We start from the raw sequence: 22,168 nt of genomic DNA on the forward strand, positions 1-22,168 counted from the left end.
AGAGAGTATTACTCCTTAATTCTTAAAGTCTCTTAAGTTGTAAAGCTTGAAAATAGAGATTGCAAAAAAAAATAAAAAAAATAAAAAAAAAGATTGTAGTACTAGATAGGTCAAGATAAAGCATATCTATCAGCCTGCCAATTGAGGTTGGCAACTGCATAGCATGAAGAGTCCCGGTCTCCAAAAACAAGTTTTTTGTGCATGTCTTGTATTGACATTTCTAACCGTACTAAGCATTTCTGTAAATGATTAATATGCAATACAACAAATCTCATAAATTCTTTTGACACCAGATTATCCACTTAAAATAGATTCTTCATACACTTTACAACGTGTTATGTTGTAATACTCGTCCACTTTTACATCTAATAACAATGTACTCTTCAGCACAATTTCACAGAAAAGGTATAGCATCATGAGAATAATATACAGAATTGGAGACAGCATTATCGAACATACAGAATTGAAGAAATCATAAATACAGGTGTAGACTAGAGTTTCCATAGACTATGATCAATCTCAAAGTGAGAAATCTGGAAATCTTGCACCAGTCAGAGTCAGGGTTGCTGCTCTTGTTGGAGCATCATCCGTTTAGATCAAAAGACACACATTCTATAGGGAGGCTTCTATTTGGTTGGCGGGGAGGTTACTACTCAAGTTTTTCACATATTACAACTTCAAATCCTTCAACAAGTGAAAGCTTCTCACTTCGTCACTTCGACCTTGGCTATATCTCTGTAAGGGGGCTGACGAGCCTCATTCGCAGCATTTGTCATCTGAATGGAGACAAATTTAGTTTCTAACATGCTATAAGGCAATTTGATCACCACTAGTTTAAGTGCAATGGCAACCAAACTCCAGAAAATGGAAATAGTAGATCCATGAAGTATATGGATGATTATGAGAGGGAGGACATACCATGACTTAAAAATCCAACCTGTAGCTTTCCTATGTATTGGCTTATCCATAGCTCTGTTCTTTACCTAGTAAAGATTGAGTGAAGAACTCACAACTTTAGGCAAGTTTAGAATAAATGGCAACTAACAAAGACCTTGCTGATTCTATCAATTATGAAAGTTTGAAGAAAGGATAAAGTAATCAGCAGAAGTGATGAAAATTAGATATGTCTTCCTTCAATCAGAACATTTTCATCACAAAAATGTACCTCGTGCATGAGCATCCCTGTAGCAAGCCTGAATCGTCTTTGATGCAGCTTCATGGAGAGCTTGATCCTCAAGAAAATCTATCACTGTCAGCCTCATATATTCCAAACCATAATATTTTGAGGTGGTTCATATCTTCTTGTTTTATTTATTTATTTATATTTGCTTTTCTAATTTCATTATGTTTTACAAAAGGTATTTGACTTTGCCTATTCAACATACTTGAGATTCTTGCAGAGCAAAACTAAATCCCCAAGATTTTTCATGAAAGGTTTCCCTTATAAGGCATAAACACTCTGTTTCACCAGGAGACTGCCATTCACATGGATTCTACTGCCAACAAGATTGACCCCCATCTCAGAAATTCACTTCCTGCTTAAATTCTATCCATCAGATTTCGATGTCTACTCTATGCATCAAAGTTCTCCGCTCCTGTGCAAAAATTTGATATTCTCCACAGTTCCATTACCTAGTCATTTCAAGGACTCAAAATGACAAATATCTCATAATAAGCTGGAGAACTTTATGCAACATTGAGATGCGCAAAGGGAGAGTACTAACCATGGCATATTTTCCATCAGCCATCTGATAGCCCTAAATCAGAGCGTCTGCCCCATCACCAGATTGAGAGAACAGCTTATGCTCATAGCTTTTCATACATCGGAAAATTTGAGAACATCTCTTCAGACCATTCATCCAATTTCTAGCTGTCAAACAGCTGTATGACAAAGCAGAATTGCATTATAGAATTAACGACATAAAAGAATGCGATCTCTCTATAATATTGTTCGACAGGCACATAATTTATTATGGGATAAGACCTAAATCCACAACTAAGAGATGAACCACCTCAAATATTATGGTTTGCTAACTAAGAGATGAACCACCTCAATAAAGCAGATTGCCTGTTATTACCCCATGCAGCTGTATTTGGAACATATATCAAAGGAATTGCTTCATGGCATGGCTTGACTATTCAAGCATTGGACAAGCATCAGGATTTCTTGATAGCTAAGGGACTAATAACCGAAAAAGTTGCATTCTATAGTAGGCTTTTTAAAAGAAGTATTCCTGATGTTTGAGAATTTGATCATCCAGATCCTCATAAGTTTAGTTCTTAAATTATCTTTTAAGTCAGATAAACTTTTTGGAATCATAAAATTTTCATCAGCATCAAGAGTTTACCTCCTGCAAGAGAATCCCAGTAGCCAGCCAGAGTAGTCTTTGTTGCAGCATCTTGGAGAGCTCTAAGACTCGAGAAAATCTATTACACCCTCAGCCTTCAATACTACTATACCATGGGTTTTTTACCAATGGTTCATTCTACACTCTCAAACTAGGCATAGTATTGCCTACAATACAAGAAAAGATGCCATCAGATCAGAACTGCACAACAATTGAATATAGCAAAGGGAAAAGCGTTAAAAGTCATCCTGAATTGTACCTAAACCTTCTCTATATAATGAAGGAGAATGAGTTCCCTTTGAAAAAGCCCTGCTGGATCCATTTGAAGTAAAGAAGTCCCTCTTTTTCGGAAGTCCAAGAATGTGTAGGTATTTATCTGAGTCACCATATAAAAGGAAACTATGGTAGCTGAGGACTTTTGTCCCAATATTTCTGTAACCATATAAAGAAAAGCTCATACATGAAAAAAAGAAGAAGATAAAAACAGACACATAAAAAAATATGGTTATCAAATACTTTGCCAGACAAAACAAAATAGTCATTACAATTTTCCAATGCAGTGAAAGATGGGCCTTTTCAGCATTTGTTGCTATAGAAGAAATTGCAAAAGAAATAAAGCTACACTACTCCCAGAGATTAACAGGTTAATTGCCTTGAGCTCTTGAAAGAAGTTTAGAGAGTTGATTTAACAGAACCATATAGGATCATGTTGATAATCATGAAAAACGAAATAAAGCAGAAATGGCAAAAGAAATAAAGCTACACTACTTCCAACAATTAACAGGTTAATTGCCCTGAGATCCTGAATTAGGTTACAGAGTTGATTTACCAGATCCATATAAAGCCCAACCTGGTGTTATCCTTATCACTTGAAATATTGACCTTTTTGAAGTTCATTACTTAAGAGGCTAACAATCTCAAGATATAGGATCATGTTGATAATCATGTCAAGTTTAGAATCTCCACGTAACCATGGGGAATTCAGTTTACTGCTCGAAGGATGTGCAAAAATAAAGGAGAAACCATGAAGAATAATTTTGAAGTGTCATGGCATGCTGATACAAGTCCTGCAGGAAGTAAAAAAGGGTACTAGATCACAAATGAATATCATGAAAATGGAAAGAAAAAAAAACGCTCACAAACACACAAGGGAGAGGTTACCTGGAAAGCAGAAATTCAGAGAGAACCAAGGAAAGACAGGTTTGCAACAGTTATTTAGCAGAAGGTAGGCTGCACAATCAAAGATTCGATTAACAAACATCATCAATACATTACCGCTGTCAATACCAAGAAAAGATATTAAGGGGAAAGAAATATAGATAGATAAAAAAAGAAAAAAAACAAAAATCAATTCAAAAAGTTTTGTAGTAGAACAGAGGATTACCGAGTAGCTTTAATTGGAGATTAGCCTCTGATTCGCTGCCCATTAATTATAATTCTGGGAACGTGGGAGATCTTGGACCACTCAGAAATTGGATCGGTGCTACTGCTACTGCTACTCTTTGAATTGCATCTTTCCGTTAGAAGGGGACACATTTCAATCTGCAGCTCTTTTAGTCTGGTGAGGCTACTCATGGATTTGGGTAAATTTTTTAGCTTTTTACAATTGTAGAGGAAGAGTCGTTCAAGTGACGAAAGCTCCCCAAACCAATCAGGCAATGATTTTACTCCAAAACCATCTAGTTCAAGAACTGTTAGGGCAGAGAGGTGCTGAAGTTGCTCGGGCAGAGATTCCCAATGAGGCCATCCACACAGAATTAATTTTGAAAGGGAGGGGAAGTAGGGGTGCGATGGTGGGAGAGCACCAAAGAGGTCTAAGAAGGAATGCAGCTCTGTGGTTTTTGAGAATGGTCCAATTCCCAATTCTCTTAAGCTTGTAAGAGAATAAAGCTTCCCCTTGGGCAAGTCATTTAATTTCTTAGAGTATGGTATGTCCAGGAAAGAGAGAGAAGGTGTTCGGGATAAATGAATTGGAAAGGAGATAAGATTGGGGCATCCCCATATTTCCAATTTCTCAAGAGGAAGAGGAGGAGGAGTATCGGAGAAGAGTGAAGAACAGGAAAGAGAGAGAAGGTGTGGGATGGACAAATGGGTTAACCCGTTGCACATAAAAATTCTTAATTTTCGCAAGGCAGTGAGGTGCTGGTGTGCCCTAGGGATTGAAATCGACTTCAGTGAGTGGCACCTGCAAACATGTAATTCCTCTAAGGATCCACGGCCAACAATACGTAGCTTAGTGAACCCATTCATATTATCAATGGAAAGACTCGTGAGAGTCTTGAAAATATTGGAAATACAAGTCACTATACTTGATCCATTGTTGATGTGCTCAATGTGCAAGTTCTTGAGACATGGAAAATGACTCGGAAAAGTGGCTATCTGGGGACACTTTTTAATCCTCATCGTGTTAAGGACTGGAAACACCACCACTGCTCCATCATGATCTAATGCTTCCACCCAGTCACGCAAATTTAGCATGTTTTCGAGAATGAGATGTTCAAGTGCTGGAAACAATTGACTGCTACCGCCACCATGCACGGTTGATTCGCTATAAAAAGAAGGCCCTATGGTTGTCATGTTGTCGAGTCCTTCCAGGTGAAGATATTTGAGGAAGGGCATGTGTCCAAGAGTTGGTAACTCCTTGCAGTTTCTACAATTTCGCAGTTCAAACTTCACCAATTTCTCAAGTTTTCCGATCCATGTCGAAAGTTGATCACCAAAAAATCTTTCAATTATCAAACCTTTCAAATTTTGGTGAGGTTGCAAGCCTTCCAACACTTGATTGTATTCGATGTCATTCTCTCTCGAACTATCTAACTCATTCCACAATAATTTCAACTCATTAATGTTTGACTTTTCAATCAGATTTGCAGACTCGGCTTCTTTCTTTCTTCTCACCAATTCAAGATTCCGTATCTCGAGACTTTCACTGAGATTATCTAAACTCTCCAATTGTCCAATTTGTCGACCCGCCTCTTCACCAATATTGAAAAATGGTAATGTTTGGAGAGCATACAACTGTCCGATCGCAAGAGGCATCATATCACTAGATTTATCTCTAGAGAAAAAGTCAAAGTGCCTCAAACTAACCAAATTCTTGAAATTGTTTGGAAAATTTGTCAACGATTTGCAATCTCTAACTCTTAACGTCTGCAAATTGTTAAGCTGACAAAGAGACTCTGGTAATGTTTTGATCGGAGTATCTGATGAATCGAGGTACCTTAAATGAGATAACTTGTTGATTGATTCAGGAAACTCCTCGACATCTGATGAAGCTAAGTTTAGCACCCGCAAGGAAGTCAAAGATGAGATCCAACCATCAATATTAATTGATTTGTTCTCCAACAAAAATAATGTTGTTATGTACCTGAAGCTCTCCTCCTGTGGAAATGGTAGTATTTCTTCTCCATCACTTCTCTCCATTGCAAGATACCGAAAAGTCTTGTCATGAAAATCAGCTTCTGTTGACTCTTTCAACCTTAAAGTTTTATGTTCAGAAATGGATTGCACCATATCGTACACAAGACCATTCATTCTACAATTCAAAACATTCCCATAATCATCCTTCTCTCCATCTTGAAACAAGTTACTATCCAACAAAATGGTAAAATACTCGTTACCAACTTCCTCCATACACATATTTTTTCTTGGATTTGAATGAAGAAATCCTTCTGCCATCCAAAGTTGGATTAGTTGATTCCTTTCCATTTGAAAGCCCCCGGCAAAAATTGAACAATATGCAAGACACTTTTTGAGAGATGGATGTGGAAGACGAGCGAAGCTCAACTTAAGAATTTCAAAAACCTCAATGTATTCACCTCCACCTAAACTTTGAAGCTCACTCTCTAAAATTCGCCATTCATCCGCTCCCTTGTAGCGCAGTGTGCCACCAAGAATGCTTGCAGCTAATGGTAATCCTTGGCATCTTTGCGCAATCTTGAATCCTACATGTTGTAGTCCATTCGGCACCTCCCCAGTGCCAAATGCATTTTCTTTGAGAATGAGCCAACATTGATCATCTGATAATTCTTCCAAGTACCGAAGACCAAAAGAAATTCTCATGATGTGTGCCACTTTTAGGGAACGAGTGGTCACAAGAATCCAGCTCCCCATGGCTTGGCTAATAATACCTTTCAAACATACAAGAAAATCATGCCATAGTGCGGAGTCCTCATTCCAAACATCATCCAAGACCAGTAGATACTTTCTACCATCCAATAATTTCTTAAGGTGCTTGACCCTGACTTCCCTACTCTCAGCTTCGGGCATTGGTTCTTTCAATGATTCTAGCATCAACAGAAAAAGCCTATCGGCATTGAAATCCTCCGAAACACACACCCACATTCTCTCGTCAAAATGTTGCATAATCTTTCGATCATTGAAAACTTTTTGAACCAATGCGGTCTTCCCGATCCCGCCCATCCCTACTATGGGAAGAACGGAGATAGTTTCATTGTTATCCGTGGCAGTCAACTGTGTTACTATCGCTGAAACATCATCATCTCTTCCAACAAAACTCCTATCAATAGTATCAGAGTAAGTCTCTCTGTTCTGAGGAGAAAGAGCACGTTCAATGTGAACCCGTGACACGAGGCCCAAGTGGGGTGCGTCTTCATTGATACGTTGCAGCTCCATATTGATTTCCCGAATCTGTTTGGCCATTTTGCGACGGAATGCAATGGAATTAAAGCGAGAGAAGAAGAAGAAGCATACCTTCCTCTTCGTTTGGTTTTGGATCTCAATCCTGCGCCGATTCATTTCAAAGTTGAAGTCATCCAGCAAATTTCCGGCAATGAAAGTGACACGTTCAAGCTCCTCCAGCCAAAACTTCACGGCCTCATTAGTCACCTGTCGTTCCTCTGCGTCACGAAGGACAGCCCCAATCAGACGCAACGCTCTCCACAGCCTTGCAAAATCATTCATGAAGCCCGGAAACGGGCCAATTTGTTCTGAAGCCAAGTTTATTGCCGTCTGCACTAGAACTTCTACAGTGGGAACAAGCAGTGCATCCGCCATCAGGTCAGGTCACGATATCTGATGAGAGTAAGAAGAGAGAATTGGATTAGTTTTGAGAGCGTGGAATGGAGCCGAACCGGGGGGCAATTTGCAAGTTTGAACTTTGAAGGGGAGAAAGAGTAGAATGAATGTAGCAGTAGATGAAATGAAACCAAAAGGAAAATTAAATGAAGAAGGAACCCGGCAAGCATCACCCACGTGAATGAATGTAGCAGTAGATAAACCAGTCCAAAAGGAAAATTAAATGAAAAAGGAAGGAAAGGTTCCCGACGAGCATCGCGTTATGGGCAGGCAAATGAATTCTTTACTTATTCCGTACTTCTCTGTTCGAAATGCATCGGGATTCTTTGCTTTTATTCGGTTGACACCTACGTACTGTTGATATATTTATTTATAAAAAAAAAATCCAACTTTATTTATTTATTTATTTGCTGAATTTTTCCTCTTTCAGTCACCTTGTAGTGTTTCTTATTCTTCATCATGCTTCACTTCACTCACGTCCTTTTTCTTTTCTCATGAAAGCTTTGAAAGCTTTTTGGGTTATAATTATAAAAGTATCAATACTGAGTCAAAAGGTTGCTAAAGGGCGGGAACCACAAACCCATACAATGAGGAAGAGTGTGCCCAAATCATCCTCCATGTTTTAAAAAATTTGGACACTGACTGGAATTTCCAGTTGGCCCCACACATCTATGTCACACAGTCAAAAGGTTAAAAACGGAAGTTAGACTCAATTTTTATGAGTTTTTTTCAAAGTTTTATACAACTCCGAAACTTTTACTGTTTCTTTTAATTTCACCATTTTTATAAAGGAATATTAACATGCTGTTTCTTATCATATTTAACCATTTTTAGGTACCCACAACTATGCTGTCATGCTTTCGATCCTAAATTATCAAATACCAAATACCATAAAAATATACTCTTCCATAATTGTTTCTTGATTTTTCATAATTTCATTGTGTCATTCATTGACAATACTTTTCATAATTCTCATAAACTTTTTTGTATTTTATTTCACTTTTTAACTATTACAAGTCAAAATTTGATAAAAGCTTCACCTGTATTTTCATAGAAATAAAATCTCTCTTACAACTCTTTAACTTTTCAAACCACTGCTTCAAATGGTTGGGAATTGAGAGAAGTAAATGCAAATGATCTTGGCATTTTTACAAGAGTGCCATTACATTAAAAATGTCTTTTAAAGTAGGTGATTAATTGTAACAAAACTGAACGCTTTTAGTTTGTTTGTTGTATGAGTCAATATGAACGTAAAATAATAATTGACTCTTTTAGAAAGATATGCATCATAATCTCTCATCCTACTCGTCCAAGATTGGGAGATGTTATTGAAGAGGGATAATCTTGAAAGATTATTGAAATCCTATATGATTCAAATAATCAAGTAAGAGACCAAGAATAATTTATTGTGCCACACATTCTACCCACTCTTGTTTAATTAAGAATTAAGTGATGGATTTTATCTAATCTAAGTATACAGAAAGCACAATCAAGTATCTTGTAAACAACTAATACATGTGAAATTTTAAATTTAATTCATCAGCAATTGTGGAAATTTATAAGACAAAAATGGAATTCCTTCCTACACCCCAAGTCAATGTGCCTATAATATGAAGAAACTATCAATGAAATAGAAGATTAACTGGTCTTGGAGCAAAAAGATGGGAAGGAACAACTTCTCTATTTTGTCTCCAGCAGTGTCAGAGACGCTGTTATGAAGGGAGGGAAGTGAGATGAATTTTTGATTTGGTGGGTTTCACAGGGAAGCTAGAAATCACGGGGAATTTAGTTTTTCCCTAGGAGCTTTTTAAGGGTAAAGCTGTCATATTGTAAAAGTAAACTTAAGTTTTCTCCTTTTCGTACCATTTCAGCCGAATTTCGGGTGGAAAATATTTTGGCTTTAGGAAGGAAACGAAATCCGTTCAATTCTTTCGTTAACTTTCCCACTGTTTATTTCAAACGACCGAAATTAAAAAGTCGACGACCAAAACCTTTTGTTTTTTTGACCGTTTCTTGCCTCCCAAATGCACTATTAGTTTTTTCCCAAAGAAAGAAAAGAAAAATGTTTTGTTGTTGAAAACAAATTTATTTTGTCTTAGAATTAATTTCTCTAAATTTCACAATAGCCTTAAAAGAAATTTTAGAAGTCAACATTTAATTAGCATTTTTACAAAATAATAAATTTAATATCTATGATGATTTAAGACAATAGCTTACTAGGTTGACAGGTGTCGAACCTGTACAATAATAAATACCTATTCAAATAAAATACAAATTTTGTATATAGTGATGAGTAAGATCAAATCCATAGAAATTAGAGATAATTCATTTCTTCCAGAGTACAAAGTAAGGGGGATTTTTATGTAATTGAGAATTAGTAAACAACTTAGATAAATTAAATAAAATAAAAACTAAATGATAATTTAGCAAAATTAAATCAATAATGAATAATCCCTGTCCAAAAAATAATTTCGGAGATGGTTCACTCAATTGATAATCGATGCAATGATATTTTCATTTACTTACTGATAAACAAGTTATAACGGCTAAACAAGCGATGACAATCAACTTGTCTTTATTGTATCGGTAATCAATGTACGATAGTTAATCACTTCCCTAATCAAGAAATAACCTTAGGTACGATCGTAGAGTTCAATTTTCCAATTGCCTTATGAATTAAAGAAACTCTATTCTAACCAAATAATACACTGTAAGAGTTATTTTAAATTAGCTCATATGTTCCTTTGACACAAACCCAATCATGTCAATCACAACTAATTTAAAATAATTAAATAATTACTGATTTAATTGATCTAATTAGTTTTATGTTATTAGATTAAATTAAATATCAGGCCCTTGATATTTAAATAACATAATAACCATAAGAATATCCTCTCATAAATATAATTAATTCAATCTCATAATTTTAAATGAAACAAATCCTCTATTATTACTTAACTGGAATGAACCGTTTACGTGTCCATTCGTTTGAAAAGGTACCTATTCATGAAGAAATACGTATCCAAAAGACATGACATTTCTTTTGGGCCATCTGAACGCTATAAATAATAGCGTCCAGATAACAGAGGACTCACTTTACTTTTACTTTTATTCTTCTTCTATTTTCGTTCAAAGCAATATTCTCTAAATCGTCTTGGGAGAGTTTCTGCATACTACTGTGTGGAAATTTTGATTGGCTTTGTTATTCCTAGAGGGAATTGCTGCAAACCCGGTAGTAGAATAGTGGGGGCAAATTTCCTTAAGGAAAGCGAATTTTCACGTCAAAGCCGTATTTTGTTGTTGCAGTTATTACTAATTTTCCTAACAATCTTAAGGAAATTTCCGTCAACATGGAGGGCACCAGTTCAGATAATCTTCTGAACAAATTTTTCAAGTCTGATATGATCAAGTTGGATCGATTTGATGGCACCAATTTCACCCGCTGGAAAGACAAGTTGCTGTTTCTTCTTATGGAACTGGGCGTTGCATATCTGTTGGCTGATAATCTGCCAAAGATCCCTGAACCATCTGATGGCTAGTCTGATGAGATCAAAGCAAGTCGCAAGAAACGTGAGGAAGACGAAGTTCGCTGTAGGGGCTTCATCTTAAACGCCTTGTCAGACCGCTTATATGATCTGTTTCGTTCACTTAAATCACCGCAGGAAATTTGGATGGCTTTGGAGAACAAATACATGTCTGAAAAACAAGGTACGGACAGATTTTTGACTATGAAATTCTTTGAGTTTCAAATGTTAGATAACAAGTCTGTGATGAATCAAGTGGATGAATTACTTCTGTTAGTGTCTAGACTAAAGGATTTAAATATTGAAGTGTCGGATCAACTTCAAGTGGGTGCTGTGATTGCAAAATTACCATCCACTTGGAATGATTATAGGAAGAAACTACTGCACACTCCTGAAACTTTCACCATAGACCAACTTACAAAGCATATCCGAATTGAAGAGGAAACTCGTATTCGGGAGAATAAATTTGCTTTGGAATCTGGTACTAAGGTGAATAATATTGAGTCTAGTGGTACTAAAAAATCTGGAAAAGGCAGAAACAAGTCCGGTAATAAGAGAAAACGTGGAGATATGTCTTCTGAAAATTCTGCGAATAATAAGAAAGACAAGTCATGTTTTTTCTGTGGAAAGAAAGGGCATTTTAAGAAAGAATGCAGGTTCTACAAGAAATTGAAGACAAAGGCAAATGCTGGACAAAAGAGGGCAAATGTTGTTGAAGATTCTCCTCCCAACAGTGCTGAAATTGTTGCTATGATTGGTGGACTTTCCATCAATGTGGTAACTGAATACAACTTGACAAATTGCCAATCTAATGATTGGTGGTATGATTCGGGTGCTACTGTTCATGTATGCAAGGACAAGAATCTATTCAAAGATTATCAAGTTGCTGCCCCAAATCAAATTGTGTTAATGGGAAATCATAACACATCTGATGTATTTGGAAAGGGGACGGTTGAATTGGAGTTTACCTCTGGCAAAACGTTGGTTGTGACCAATGTTTATCATGTTCCCGACATAAGGAAGAATCTGGTTTCCGCAAGTGCACTATGCAACAAGGGATTGAAGGCTGTCATAGAGGCAGGAAAAGTAATTCTATCCAAAAATAATGTATTTGTTGGTCAAGGATATTCATGTAATGGCATGTACAAACTAAGTATCAATAAAGTTAATATTTATGCTTATTTGATTGAGTCTTCTATTGATTCATGGCATGCTCGTTTGTCACATGTTAATTTTAGATCAATCAAGTTCATGTCAAAACATGGATTAGTATCTTGCACAAATGACAATTTTGGAAAATGTGAAACATGTCTACAAGCAAAAATGACTAAGAAACCTTTTCCAAAAAATGAAAGAACTTCTAAATTGCTTGAAATTATACATTCTGATATATGTGAATTGAATGGTCATTTAACAAGGGGTGGAAATAGATATTTCATAACTTTTATAGATGATCATTCTAGATTTACATATGTTTATTTACTGAGAACAAAAGATCAGGCATTTGATATGTTTAAATTGTTTAAAACTTTGGTTGAAAATCAGTTGGAAAGGAAAATTAAAATCCTACGAAGTGATCGAGGAGGCGAATATTTTTCAAATGAATTTTCTATTTTTTGTGAAGAAAATGGTTTGATCCATCAAACAAGTGCGCCATACACCCCTCAACAAAACGGTTTAGCCGAAAGGAAAAATAGAACATTGGTTGATATGGTAAATGCTATGCTTATGCATGCTAGATTACCATTTAACCTTTGGGGAGAGGCTTTATTAACTGCTTGTCATGTACATAATCAAATACCTTCAAAGAAGATAAAGGTTTCGCCATATGAACTATGGAAAGGAAGAAAGCCTAATTTAAATTATTTGAGGGTATGGGGTTGTATAGCCTATTATAAGGTTCCTGATCCTAAAAGAACAAAATTAGGACCAAGAGGCTTAAAGGGTGTTTTTGTGGGATATGCTGAAAATTCTAAAGCATATAGATTATTAGATTTAGACTCAAATACAATAGTAGAATCTAGAGATGTTGAGTTTTTAGAAACAAGCTTTCTAAGTGATTCAACTTCTAAATCAGATTCTATATTACCACAAAACACGACCATGGATCATAATACTTCTACAAATGAAAATAAAAGAAAAATAGTTGAAACTCCTAGTGAACCTAGGAGGAGTAAGAGAGCACAAAAAGAGAAGAATTTGGATCCAAATTTTATTTATTCACAATCATTAGTCTTTTTAGTTGAAGGTAGTAGAAATGGTGTATTCAATAAAATACCTATACTTTTACATTTGGAAGAGGATCCTAAAACTTATAAAGAAGCATTAGCTTCAAGAGACTCAGCTTTTTGGAAAGAAGCAATTAATGATGAGATGGATTCTCTTATGTCGAATGCTACATGGATGTTATGTGATTTACCTCCTGGTTGTAAACCTATAGGATGTAAGTGGATATTTAAAAGAAAACGTAACACTGATGGTTCGCTACTAACCTTCAAATCAAGACTTGTTGCAAAAGGTTTTAAACAAAAGGAAGGAATTGATTACTTTGACACTTATGCTCCTGTTGCAAGAATTACTTCTATAAGAGTGTTGTTTTCTTTAGCATCCATATACGATTTATACATTCATCAAATGGATGTTAAAACAGCATTCTTAAATGGAGATCTAGACGAGGAAGTGTATATGGAGCAACCCGAAGGGTTTGTACTTCCTGGAAATGAAAAGAAAGTTTGCAGATTAGTTAAATCCTTGTATGGTTTAAAGCAAGCTCCAAAATAGTGGCATGAGAAATTTGATAAAGTAATTTTATCAAATGGCTTTAAGCACAATGAAGCAGATAAATGCATTTGTTCTAAATTTACCAAAGACTATGGTGTAATAATATGTCTCTATGTGGATGATATGTTAATCATGGGGACTAACATGCAAGGAGTAAATGAAACTAAGAAATACTTAACCTCCCAATTTAAAATGAAAGATATGGGAGAAGTTGATACCATCTTAGGAATCAAAATTAAGAAACATAGTGGGGGTTATGCTCTATGTCAATCTCATTACATTGACAAGATTCTATCCAAATTTAATCATTTGGGAATAAAAGAAGCTAATACCCCATTTGATGTTTCTAATAAGCTAATAGAAAATTCGGGAAGATCTATTAGTCAGTTAGACTATGCTAGTGTAATTGGTAGTTTGATGCATGCTATGCATTGTACTAGACCGACATTGCGTTTGCTATTTGCAAACTTTCTAGGTTTACTCATAATCCTAGTACTGACCATTGGAGAGCAATTGGATGAGTACTAGGTTACCTTAAAAAGACAAAGTCTTTTGGATTATATTATAACAAGTTTCCTTCGGTACTTGAAGGTTACTGTGATGCTAGTTGGATAACTAGTATAAAAGATAATAAATCAACATCTGGTTGGATCTTTAAAATAGGCGGAGGAGCTATCTCGTGGGCTTCTAAGAAACAGACATGTATTACTCATTCAACTATGGAGTCTGAGTTTGTTGCATTAGCAGCAGCAGGTAAAGAGGCAAAATGGCTGAGGAATTTATTGCTAGATATAGAGTTGTGGCCACAACCGATGTCAGCCATCTCTTTACACTGCGATAGTGAAGCAACTATGTCTAGGGCATTTAGCAAGATTTATAATGGTAAATCTAGACATATTGCTTTGAGACATGAATATGTAAGACAATTAATTTCTGATGGAATTATAACAGTTGTCTATGTCAAGTCTGGTAATAATCTTGCTGATCCTTTAACTAGAGGACTCTCAAGAGATATGATCAAAAGCACTACCAGTGCTATGGGTCTGAGACCATTCTAAAATTGTCAGCAATGATAGTAACCTAACCTTTCCTATTGCTAGGCAATTCTAAAGGTTTAATAGGTAACAACAAATTATTGTTTGACAGTTAGCAAGTATCGGTAACTGGATAAGTACTTAAGAGAATGGGAGGTTAAATAATAATAATTATTCTTAATGAAGTATATATGTTTGGTATAAGAACAAGGAAGTCTAATCAAAGACTTCAAAGTAGACTTCACCTATATGAACTCAAGAGGTGGTGCCGCTTTTATCAAAAGTTTGGTCTAAAACTTTTGTAAGAGTTCGTGAATCAGGAAGTAGCACAAGGCCATAATACGGTGCTAAAGCTCACGGTGAACGTTTTACGAGAAATAAGTAAGATTTGTGTGTATAGTTATTTCCGACCTTGTTATCTAGGAATTATGGTTAAAAATTTATAATTACCATCAATTTCAACAAGGTTTTGAAATAATTATACTAATAATAGGTTTAAGTCGAAAGACACCTATTTTATGCATAAGTCTTAAACTGTTTTGAATTGATTCATCACTAACTAAGTGGGAGATTGTTGGAAATAGTTAGTGATGAATCCCACATCGAAAAGACACGAAGAATAGAAGAGGTTTATAATCAAGTGCACACTTATTCAAATCAATTTGGATAATAGGAAATTTTGGAGGGAAACTTAAAAATTTCACATGCATTTGTCATGTTGACTATTAAATTAAAATATAAATTTAATGGTCAAAAGATTGGCACTTGGGCACTTGGGTCTTAGGAACAGAAATTAATTTTAATTAATTTCGTTTTAATATTTCTTCCTAACTAAACGGTTTCCTTTTAGGGGTTGCATCTGATGCCCCAAAAGAAATGTCATGTCTACGAAAGCCAAGAGTCCTTCATCCTTACGTTTCTTTTCTTTTCCTAAACTAGTACCACTACTCCTGCTAATTCTCTCGCTCGGAGAAAAGAAAAGATTAAAGGAACGATAATGCCTCCTGCTGTTGTGTTTCCTACTTCTACTAAAATACTAATACCAAGAGAAATCAAAATTGACAAGAAGTCAATATCTCTTTTTCCATAAAAAAAAAAAATTTCTAATAGTTCTAATAGATAAATTGACTAATATCCTAGTAAGAATAGAAGACTTCCAGTCGATGGAACAACTGATTCTTGCAACGTGAATTTAAAATTTGAAAATCACGTGCCAAATCCTGAACCTTCAGATATGCAAAATTAAATTTGATGCACCCACCCTGAATTGCACAAAAATCCAATTAAAAATCATGTTGTTAATGCCATTTTGCTGCGGATCCCTACAACCAATATTAAACTCTAAAATATAAGTAGAATCCACCCATTAATGGAATTTTAGCTGAAATCAAGGGAAAAATGTTCATAAATTAAATGATAAAAATGCAACCTATCAATTCTCTCACACCTAAACTATGCTTGTTCTCAAGTATGAGAACAACTAATCAAGTAACACTAAGTCATTGAGTTCAAACAATGACTATTACTCAAATCATCTATTGCCAAAATACAATCAAAACACATGTCAAGTATTAGTGGTTAATTTCTAAGAAATATCTCTCTAGTTAGCTTTTAAAACCAAAGACTTTTCCAATTTTCAACTAACTAAACTAAGAATTCAACTAGCATTCGTTAGCAAATGGTTCAACTATTAAGCAAAATATCAATGTTAAATCTCATAGATCAGCATGCTAAAAATTCGTTCACACACTTCTACATTTTTTTACTATTAGTAGATCTTTTTTTCTTTTCTAAAATATCCTCACACTTGAGTTTTTTTTCAAGGGGAATGCTTATTCTCTAGCCATTCAAACTTTTTGACGTGAATTCCGACATTTACCAAATGAAGGAACTTAGTTACTCAATTCTCATCGTTTAAGGACTACATACTCATAGCTATCGCTACTTTTTGACGCGAAAGCTGACACTGATAAGTGTATATTTTACATATTTTTAGTGCATTTTATTAGTTAGTTTTTGGTTTGTTTTAATGAGTTTTATAGCTAATTAATTAGGGCTTTGGTTAAAATCGTACATTGTGTGGTTTAAGTGGCAAAAGTGCATTTCTATGGATTTTTATGGTAAAAACTTCATGTTTTTGTAGGTTTTATAATTTGACCATCAAACGGCATGAATTGAGAAGACAATTAGATGATAATTGATACTTGGAAGAGGTTAAAAGGAGACATGAAGTGCAAAGCATCCAAAGCAAGAAATGCAAGTGTAAGCAACTTGGACACCTTATCGTATTTTGGCAATATCTTGAACTACAATGATCAGATTGAGGTGACCTTTATACCATTTTGAAGCTAAGATATAGATCTACATTTGGTATAAGACATCAAAGTCCAATTCAGTTTTTTTCCCAGTCAAAAAGTCGAAACACAGAAGCTTATTTGTATGGTTGAGAGTTAAAACAGGGGATTGACTAGTTGAGGGTATTTTGGCCATTTATCATTTCACAGAATTCCAAATTGGATGATTCTTAAAGCATTGAAAATCTAACTCAAAGATCTATAACTTTTATGTTTTGCACAAGAGCTAGTTTAGCATCCATCATAGAGAAAATAGTAGTTGAAGTGAAGCCAAATTCGCATAAGTGAATACGCGACTACTGAATACGTGAGTTGTAGTCGCATATTGTAGCCTGATTTTTGCAACTTGCTCAACCACTTGCCTTGTTTTTACACTACTTTCTAGCTATAGTTGGAGAAAGAATTTCGGGTGCACATGTTTCAGATTCCAAAAGGAAGAGAAAAGGAGTTTTATGTCTTGTCCAAAACCACCTTTTTGACTCTCTTAACAATTAGAAGCATAGAAATCATTAGGAGGAAGAGAGTAGGATATCTTAGAGAAAGCATATCAGATTTTATCATAAGAACTAGAAGAAAGTCTTGTCTTGTTCACTCTAGTTAGCACTTTTTGTGATAATAATTAGAGATATCATTGTACACCATTGTTGTTGAAGGAATTGAAGATTATTGGGAGTTTCTTCATTATTTTCGCTAAACTTTCTTTATCTATCTTTAACTTGTGATTTATTATATGTTCATGCAATGAAACTATGAGTTTACTTGTTCTATCTTACATGAATAGCTAAATTTCTAGATCTAGGGAGTAGATGAAACTTATGGCTACTTGATATGAAGTGAATATGATTTACACTTATTACCTTTTGTATCAACTTTTCTATTTGTGCATGCTTACCACTTATTGTTGCTTGATCACCAATAACAAGTTTGTAGTTGTTATTATTCAATGAAAGTTGGATATAATGATGGAACAACATGAATAGGGTTTAAGTAGTAGACTTATGAGAATAGAGATACACTTAAGTGGATTAACTTGCATTTTATGAAGTGAACAAGAGTAGATTTAGTTATTCACCATGAGAATAGGTAAAACTAGTCTATTCTAAGTCATTTTATCATGAGAATGAGATTTGGTAATATTGGAAATGAATCCCTCGTTAAACAAGGATTGTAACAAGAGGTAAATCTATTTATTTGTGTTGCTGATGCCATAAGTGGAATCTATATCCCTAGACTCAAATTTTTAGCGAATTTTCTTCATTGTTATCTTGCAAACACCTAGTTAGAATTAATTAGCTAGTGGTAGTTATAACTTTTTCGGCTCAAATTAATTGTTGGTCTAAATAATAGAGTATGTGAGGACCTAGTACTTGAAAAATCGCTCTCCATGGGATCGACCCGATATTTGCCCTAGAACTACTAATTTGACCTGTATACTTGCAGTCAAAACGGGTATAATTCGGAATTAAACTAGTACTTATATAAAAAACCTGCCAAGTTTTTGGCACCGTTACCAGGGAGCGGCAATATTAGGGTCTAATTAGTTTTATTAATTTAGACATTATTTCTATTTATTACTTAATTTGTTTATAGTTAAGTTAGGACTTTTATTATTTTTTGTGAATTAATTGCCATATAATCTCTTTTATTCTTGTTTGTAGTGTATGCACAGGACTTTACAGGTAGTAGTACCTTTTGATTCGAAAATTAAAAGGACACTATGTAGACAAAGAAGGTGTACACCACAACAAGAAGAGGAAGAGATTCATCAAATTGATGGAATCGCAATACAGCTATCTTTTGAAGAAGAAATGGTGGAAAACGAAACAAATAAGTGAGCTCTAAGGGATTTCGCTCCGTCGAGAACTCAAGGATCCCAAACAAGTATAGCGTGGCAATAAATGAATGGTTCAATAATCTTAATTTAGAGGTAATGCCGTAGAGGATTCTAATGCATACTTAGGCTCATTTTTGGAGATATGTGACACTATTAAAATGAATGGAGTTAGTGACGATGTAATAAGGCTAAGGTTGTTCCCATTTTCATTGAGGGATAAGGCTAAAATTTGGTTACATTCTTATGCTCCTGATACGTTCGCCACTTGGGATGATTTGTCTAGGATATTTTTGAATAAATACTTTCCACCGGGTAAAAAAGCTAAATTTAGAATGGATATTATTAGTTTTAGTCAATTCGATGGTGAATCGTTGTATGAAACTTGGGAATGGTTTAGAAAATTGTTTCGGAGATGTCCACACCATGGATTTCCCGATGGTTTATTGTGCAAATTTCTATAACGGTTTATCTTTCTCTACTAAAACTACTATCGATGTAGCCGTAGGGGGAGTATTGATGGCAAAATCACCTCAAGAACCTCAAAGTTCGATTAAAGAAATGACGGCCAATAATTATCAATGGACTAATGAAAGAGGTAATCCAAGGCGACAAACAGGTATGATTGAAACTGATGCTATCAATATGCTTAGTGCTCAAATGAATAATATGATGCAAATGTTGCATCATCAAACCAGATATGGTCCAAGTTCTTCTGTTAATGCACATGTTGCTTGTTGTTCCATATGTGGAGGAGAACACGATTCTAACGAGTATGTTGATGTTGATCAGGTTCAATTTGTTAATAATTACTACATGAATAGTTAAAACAATCCATACTCAAATACATACAATCCAAGGTGGAGGAATCATCCCAATTTTGGATGGAAAGAGCAAGGCAATCCTCAAAGGCCCAATAATTCGCCGGAATTCCAACCAAGGCCACAACATACGAATACTAAGCCAGATTGGGAGATTGCAGTGGAAAAATTGGCAAAGGAAACTTCAGAGAGATTTGAGTGAATAGAGAGATGGTTGGATCAATTGACTGGAATGTACAGAAATGTCGAGGTCCAAATTGGTCAAATTGCCAATTCTATCAAAAATCAAAATCAAGGGGAATTGCCAAGTAAAACAGAGATGAGTCCTAAGGAACATGTCAAGACCATTACTCTTCGTAGTGATAAACAACTAGAGGACCCTCTGGTATTGGAAAATAAGGGGAACGAAGAGAGTGATAAAGGAGGAGATGAGCAATTGGAGAAAGAGGTAATTGTAGGGGAAGGTAGTAAAGAGAAATTGGAAGAAAAACAATCAATATCCTCCACTACCATTCCAATACCTCCGACAGTGTTATTTCCTCAATGACTCAAGCCAAATAAACTTGACAAAGAGTTTGAAAATTTTGCTCAAGCCAAATAAACTTGACAAAGAGTTTGAAAATTTTTACAAAATTTTCAAACAATTGCATACTATTATTCCCTTCGTTGATGCTATTTTGCGAATTCCTTCATATGCTAAGTTTTTGAAGGAGGTTATGACATAAAAGAGGAGATTGGATGATCGGGAAACGATAGCATTAAAGGAGGAATGCAGTGCCATTATACAAAGCAAGCTGCCACCAAAATTGAAAGATCTAGGGAGCTTCTCTATACCCTACAATATCGGTAACATTGAGTTTTCAAAGGCGTATCATTAATTTTCAAGCGTTTCATTAATTCCCTTAATGGTGGCTAGACAATTAGGGTTGCATGAGTTAAAACACACGAATATTACTTTGCAGTTAACAGATCGATCTATTAGTTATCCATTAGGAGTTTTGGAGAATGTGCTGATTAAAATTAAAAAATTTATCATTCTTGTGGATTTTGTGCCATTAGATATGGAGGAAGATAAGTCTATGCCAATAATTTTATATCGACCATTTTTAGCAACTGCGGGTATTATTATTGATGTCAAAAAAGACAAGCTTAAGTTTCAAATAAGTAAAGAAAATGTAGTATTCAATTTGAATGAAATGAAAAAGTACCATTCTTTTACTGATCATACTTGTTCAATTGACACAATTGATATGTTAACCCAAGAATTAGATCGCATCAATTTTGATGTCGATCCTCTTGAGCTATGTTTATCAAATGCAGGGATGCAAGAGGAAAATGATGAAGAAAGTGAAGCATTGGCCCAATATCTTGATGCACAACCTGCTTATAGGAAAGGGTGTGTGTATGAAAATCTTGGACAAGGAAAGGGATTTCCATCACCTTCGGAGATAGAAACTCCAAAATTTGAATTCAAGCCACTTCCTAGCCACTTGAAGTATAAGTTTCTTGTTGAAAATAAAACTCTACTAGTGATTGTCAGTACTTATTTGCAAGAAAAGCAACTCAATAAGTTGTTAAGAGTTTTAAGGAAGCACAAGAAGTCTATCAGATGGACCATCTCCGACATACAAGAAATTAGCCCTTCTATATGCATGCATCACATTCTTTTGGAGGAGAATTGCAAACCAGTGGTTGAAGTGCAAAGACGGTTTAATCCGAACATGAAAGAAGTGGTAAGATTAGAAATTATCAAGTGGTTGGATGCAGGTATAATCTTCCTCATCTCAGATGGTGTATGGATAAGTCCTATTCATGTTGTTCCAAAGAAAGATGGAACCACCATAATTAAAGAAAAAAATAATGAACTTATTCCCTCTAGACCTGTGGTAGGATGGCGATTGTGTATTGATTATAGGAAGCTAAATGCAGTTCCAAGAAAAGATCACTTTCCCCTACCTTTTCTTGATCAATTATTGGAGTGTATACTAGTTATGAATTTTATTATTTCCTTGATAAATTTTCAAATTATAACCAAATAGCAATAGCTCCCGAAGATCAAGAAAAGACTACATTTACTTGTCCACATGGCACATTTGCTTTTAGAAGAGTGCCATTTGACCTTTGCAATGCCCCTGCTACATTCTAGCGTCGCATGATAGTAATTTTTTTTGATTATACAGAGAAAATTATGGAGATTTTCATGGATGATTTTTCAGTGTATGGTTCATCATTTGATCATTGTCTTTACAATTTGGATTTAATTTTGGACACAAGATTTCATCTCAAGGAATCGAGGTGGATAAGGCAAACATAAAAGTGATTGAGCGAATGCCACCTCCAACTAATGTCAAGGGGATAAGAAACTTTCTTGGACATGCGGGTTTTTATAGACATTTTATTAAGGATTTTTCCAAAATAGTTAAGCCATTATGTGATTT

General features: G+C 35.1%; 1 protein-coding gene, 1 long non-coding RNA gene and 1 other non-coding gene across 4 annotated transcripts; all 3 read right to left on the minus strand.

The window, feature by feature from the left end:
- Positions 1-701: 701 nt before the first annotated feature.
- LOC113764668 lies at positions 702-4,378 on the minus strand. Of its 2 annotated transcripts, none has more exons than XR_003467666.1 (8): positions 3,733-4,378; positions 3,510-3,578; positions 2,608-2,724; positions 2,349-2,515; positions 1,725-1,881; positions 1,166-1,632; positions 919-983; positions 702-776 (listed from the first exon to the last, which is right to left on the minus strand). It is a non-coding gene; the product is annotated as an uncharacterized LOC113764668 (long non-coding RNA). The 2 variants fall into 2 exon arrangements; XR_003467665.1 differs by having other exon boundaries at positions 2,608-2,780.
- Positions 4,379-4,519: 141 nt separating this feature from the next.
- LOC113766614 (putative disease resistance RPP13-like protein 1) lies at positions 4,520-7,364 on the minus strand. The gene is made up of 2 exons (XM_027310789.1): positions 4,658-7,364; positions 4,520-4,533 (listed from the first exon to the last, which is right to left on the minus strand). Exons 1-2 carry the CDS (start codon positions 7,362-7,364, stop codon positions 4,520-4,522), a joined length of 2,721 nt encoding a protein of 906 aa, XP_027166590.1.
- An 11,871-nt stretch (positions 7,365-19,235) lies between these two features.
- Positions 19,236-19,342, minus strand: LOC113767211. Its single transcript, XR_003467930.1, has one exon. It is a non-coding gene; the product is annotated as a small nucleolar RNA R71 (small nucleolar RNA).
- Between the last annotated feature and the right edge of the window lie 2,826 nt (positions 19,343-22,168).

This window comes from Coffea eugenioides, chromosome 3 (genome assembly GCF_003713205.1).
Source record: "Coffea eugenioides isolate CCC68of chromosome 3, Ceug_1.0, whole genome shotgun sequence".
Classification (NCBI taxonomy): domain Eukaryota; kingdom Viridiplantae; phylum Streptophyta; class Magnoliopsida; order Gentianales; family Rubiaceae; genus Coffea; species Coffea eugenioides.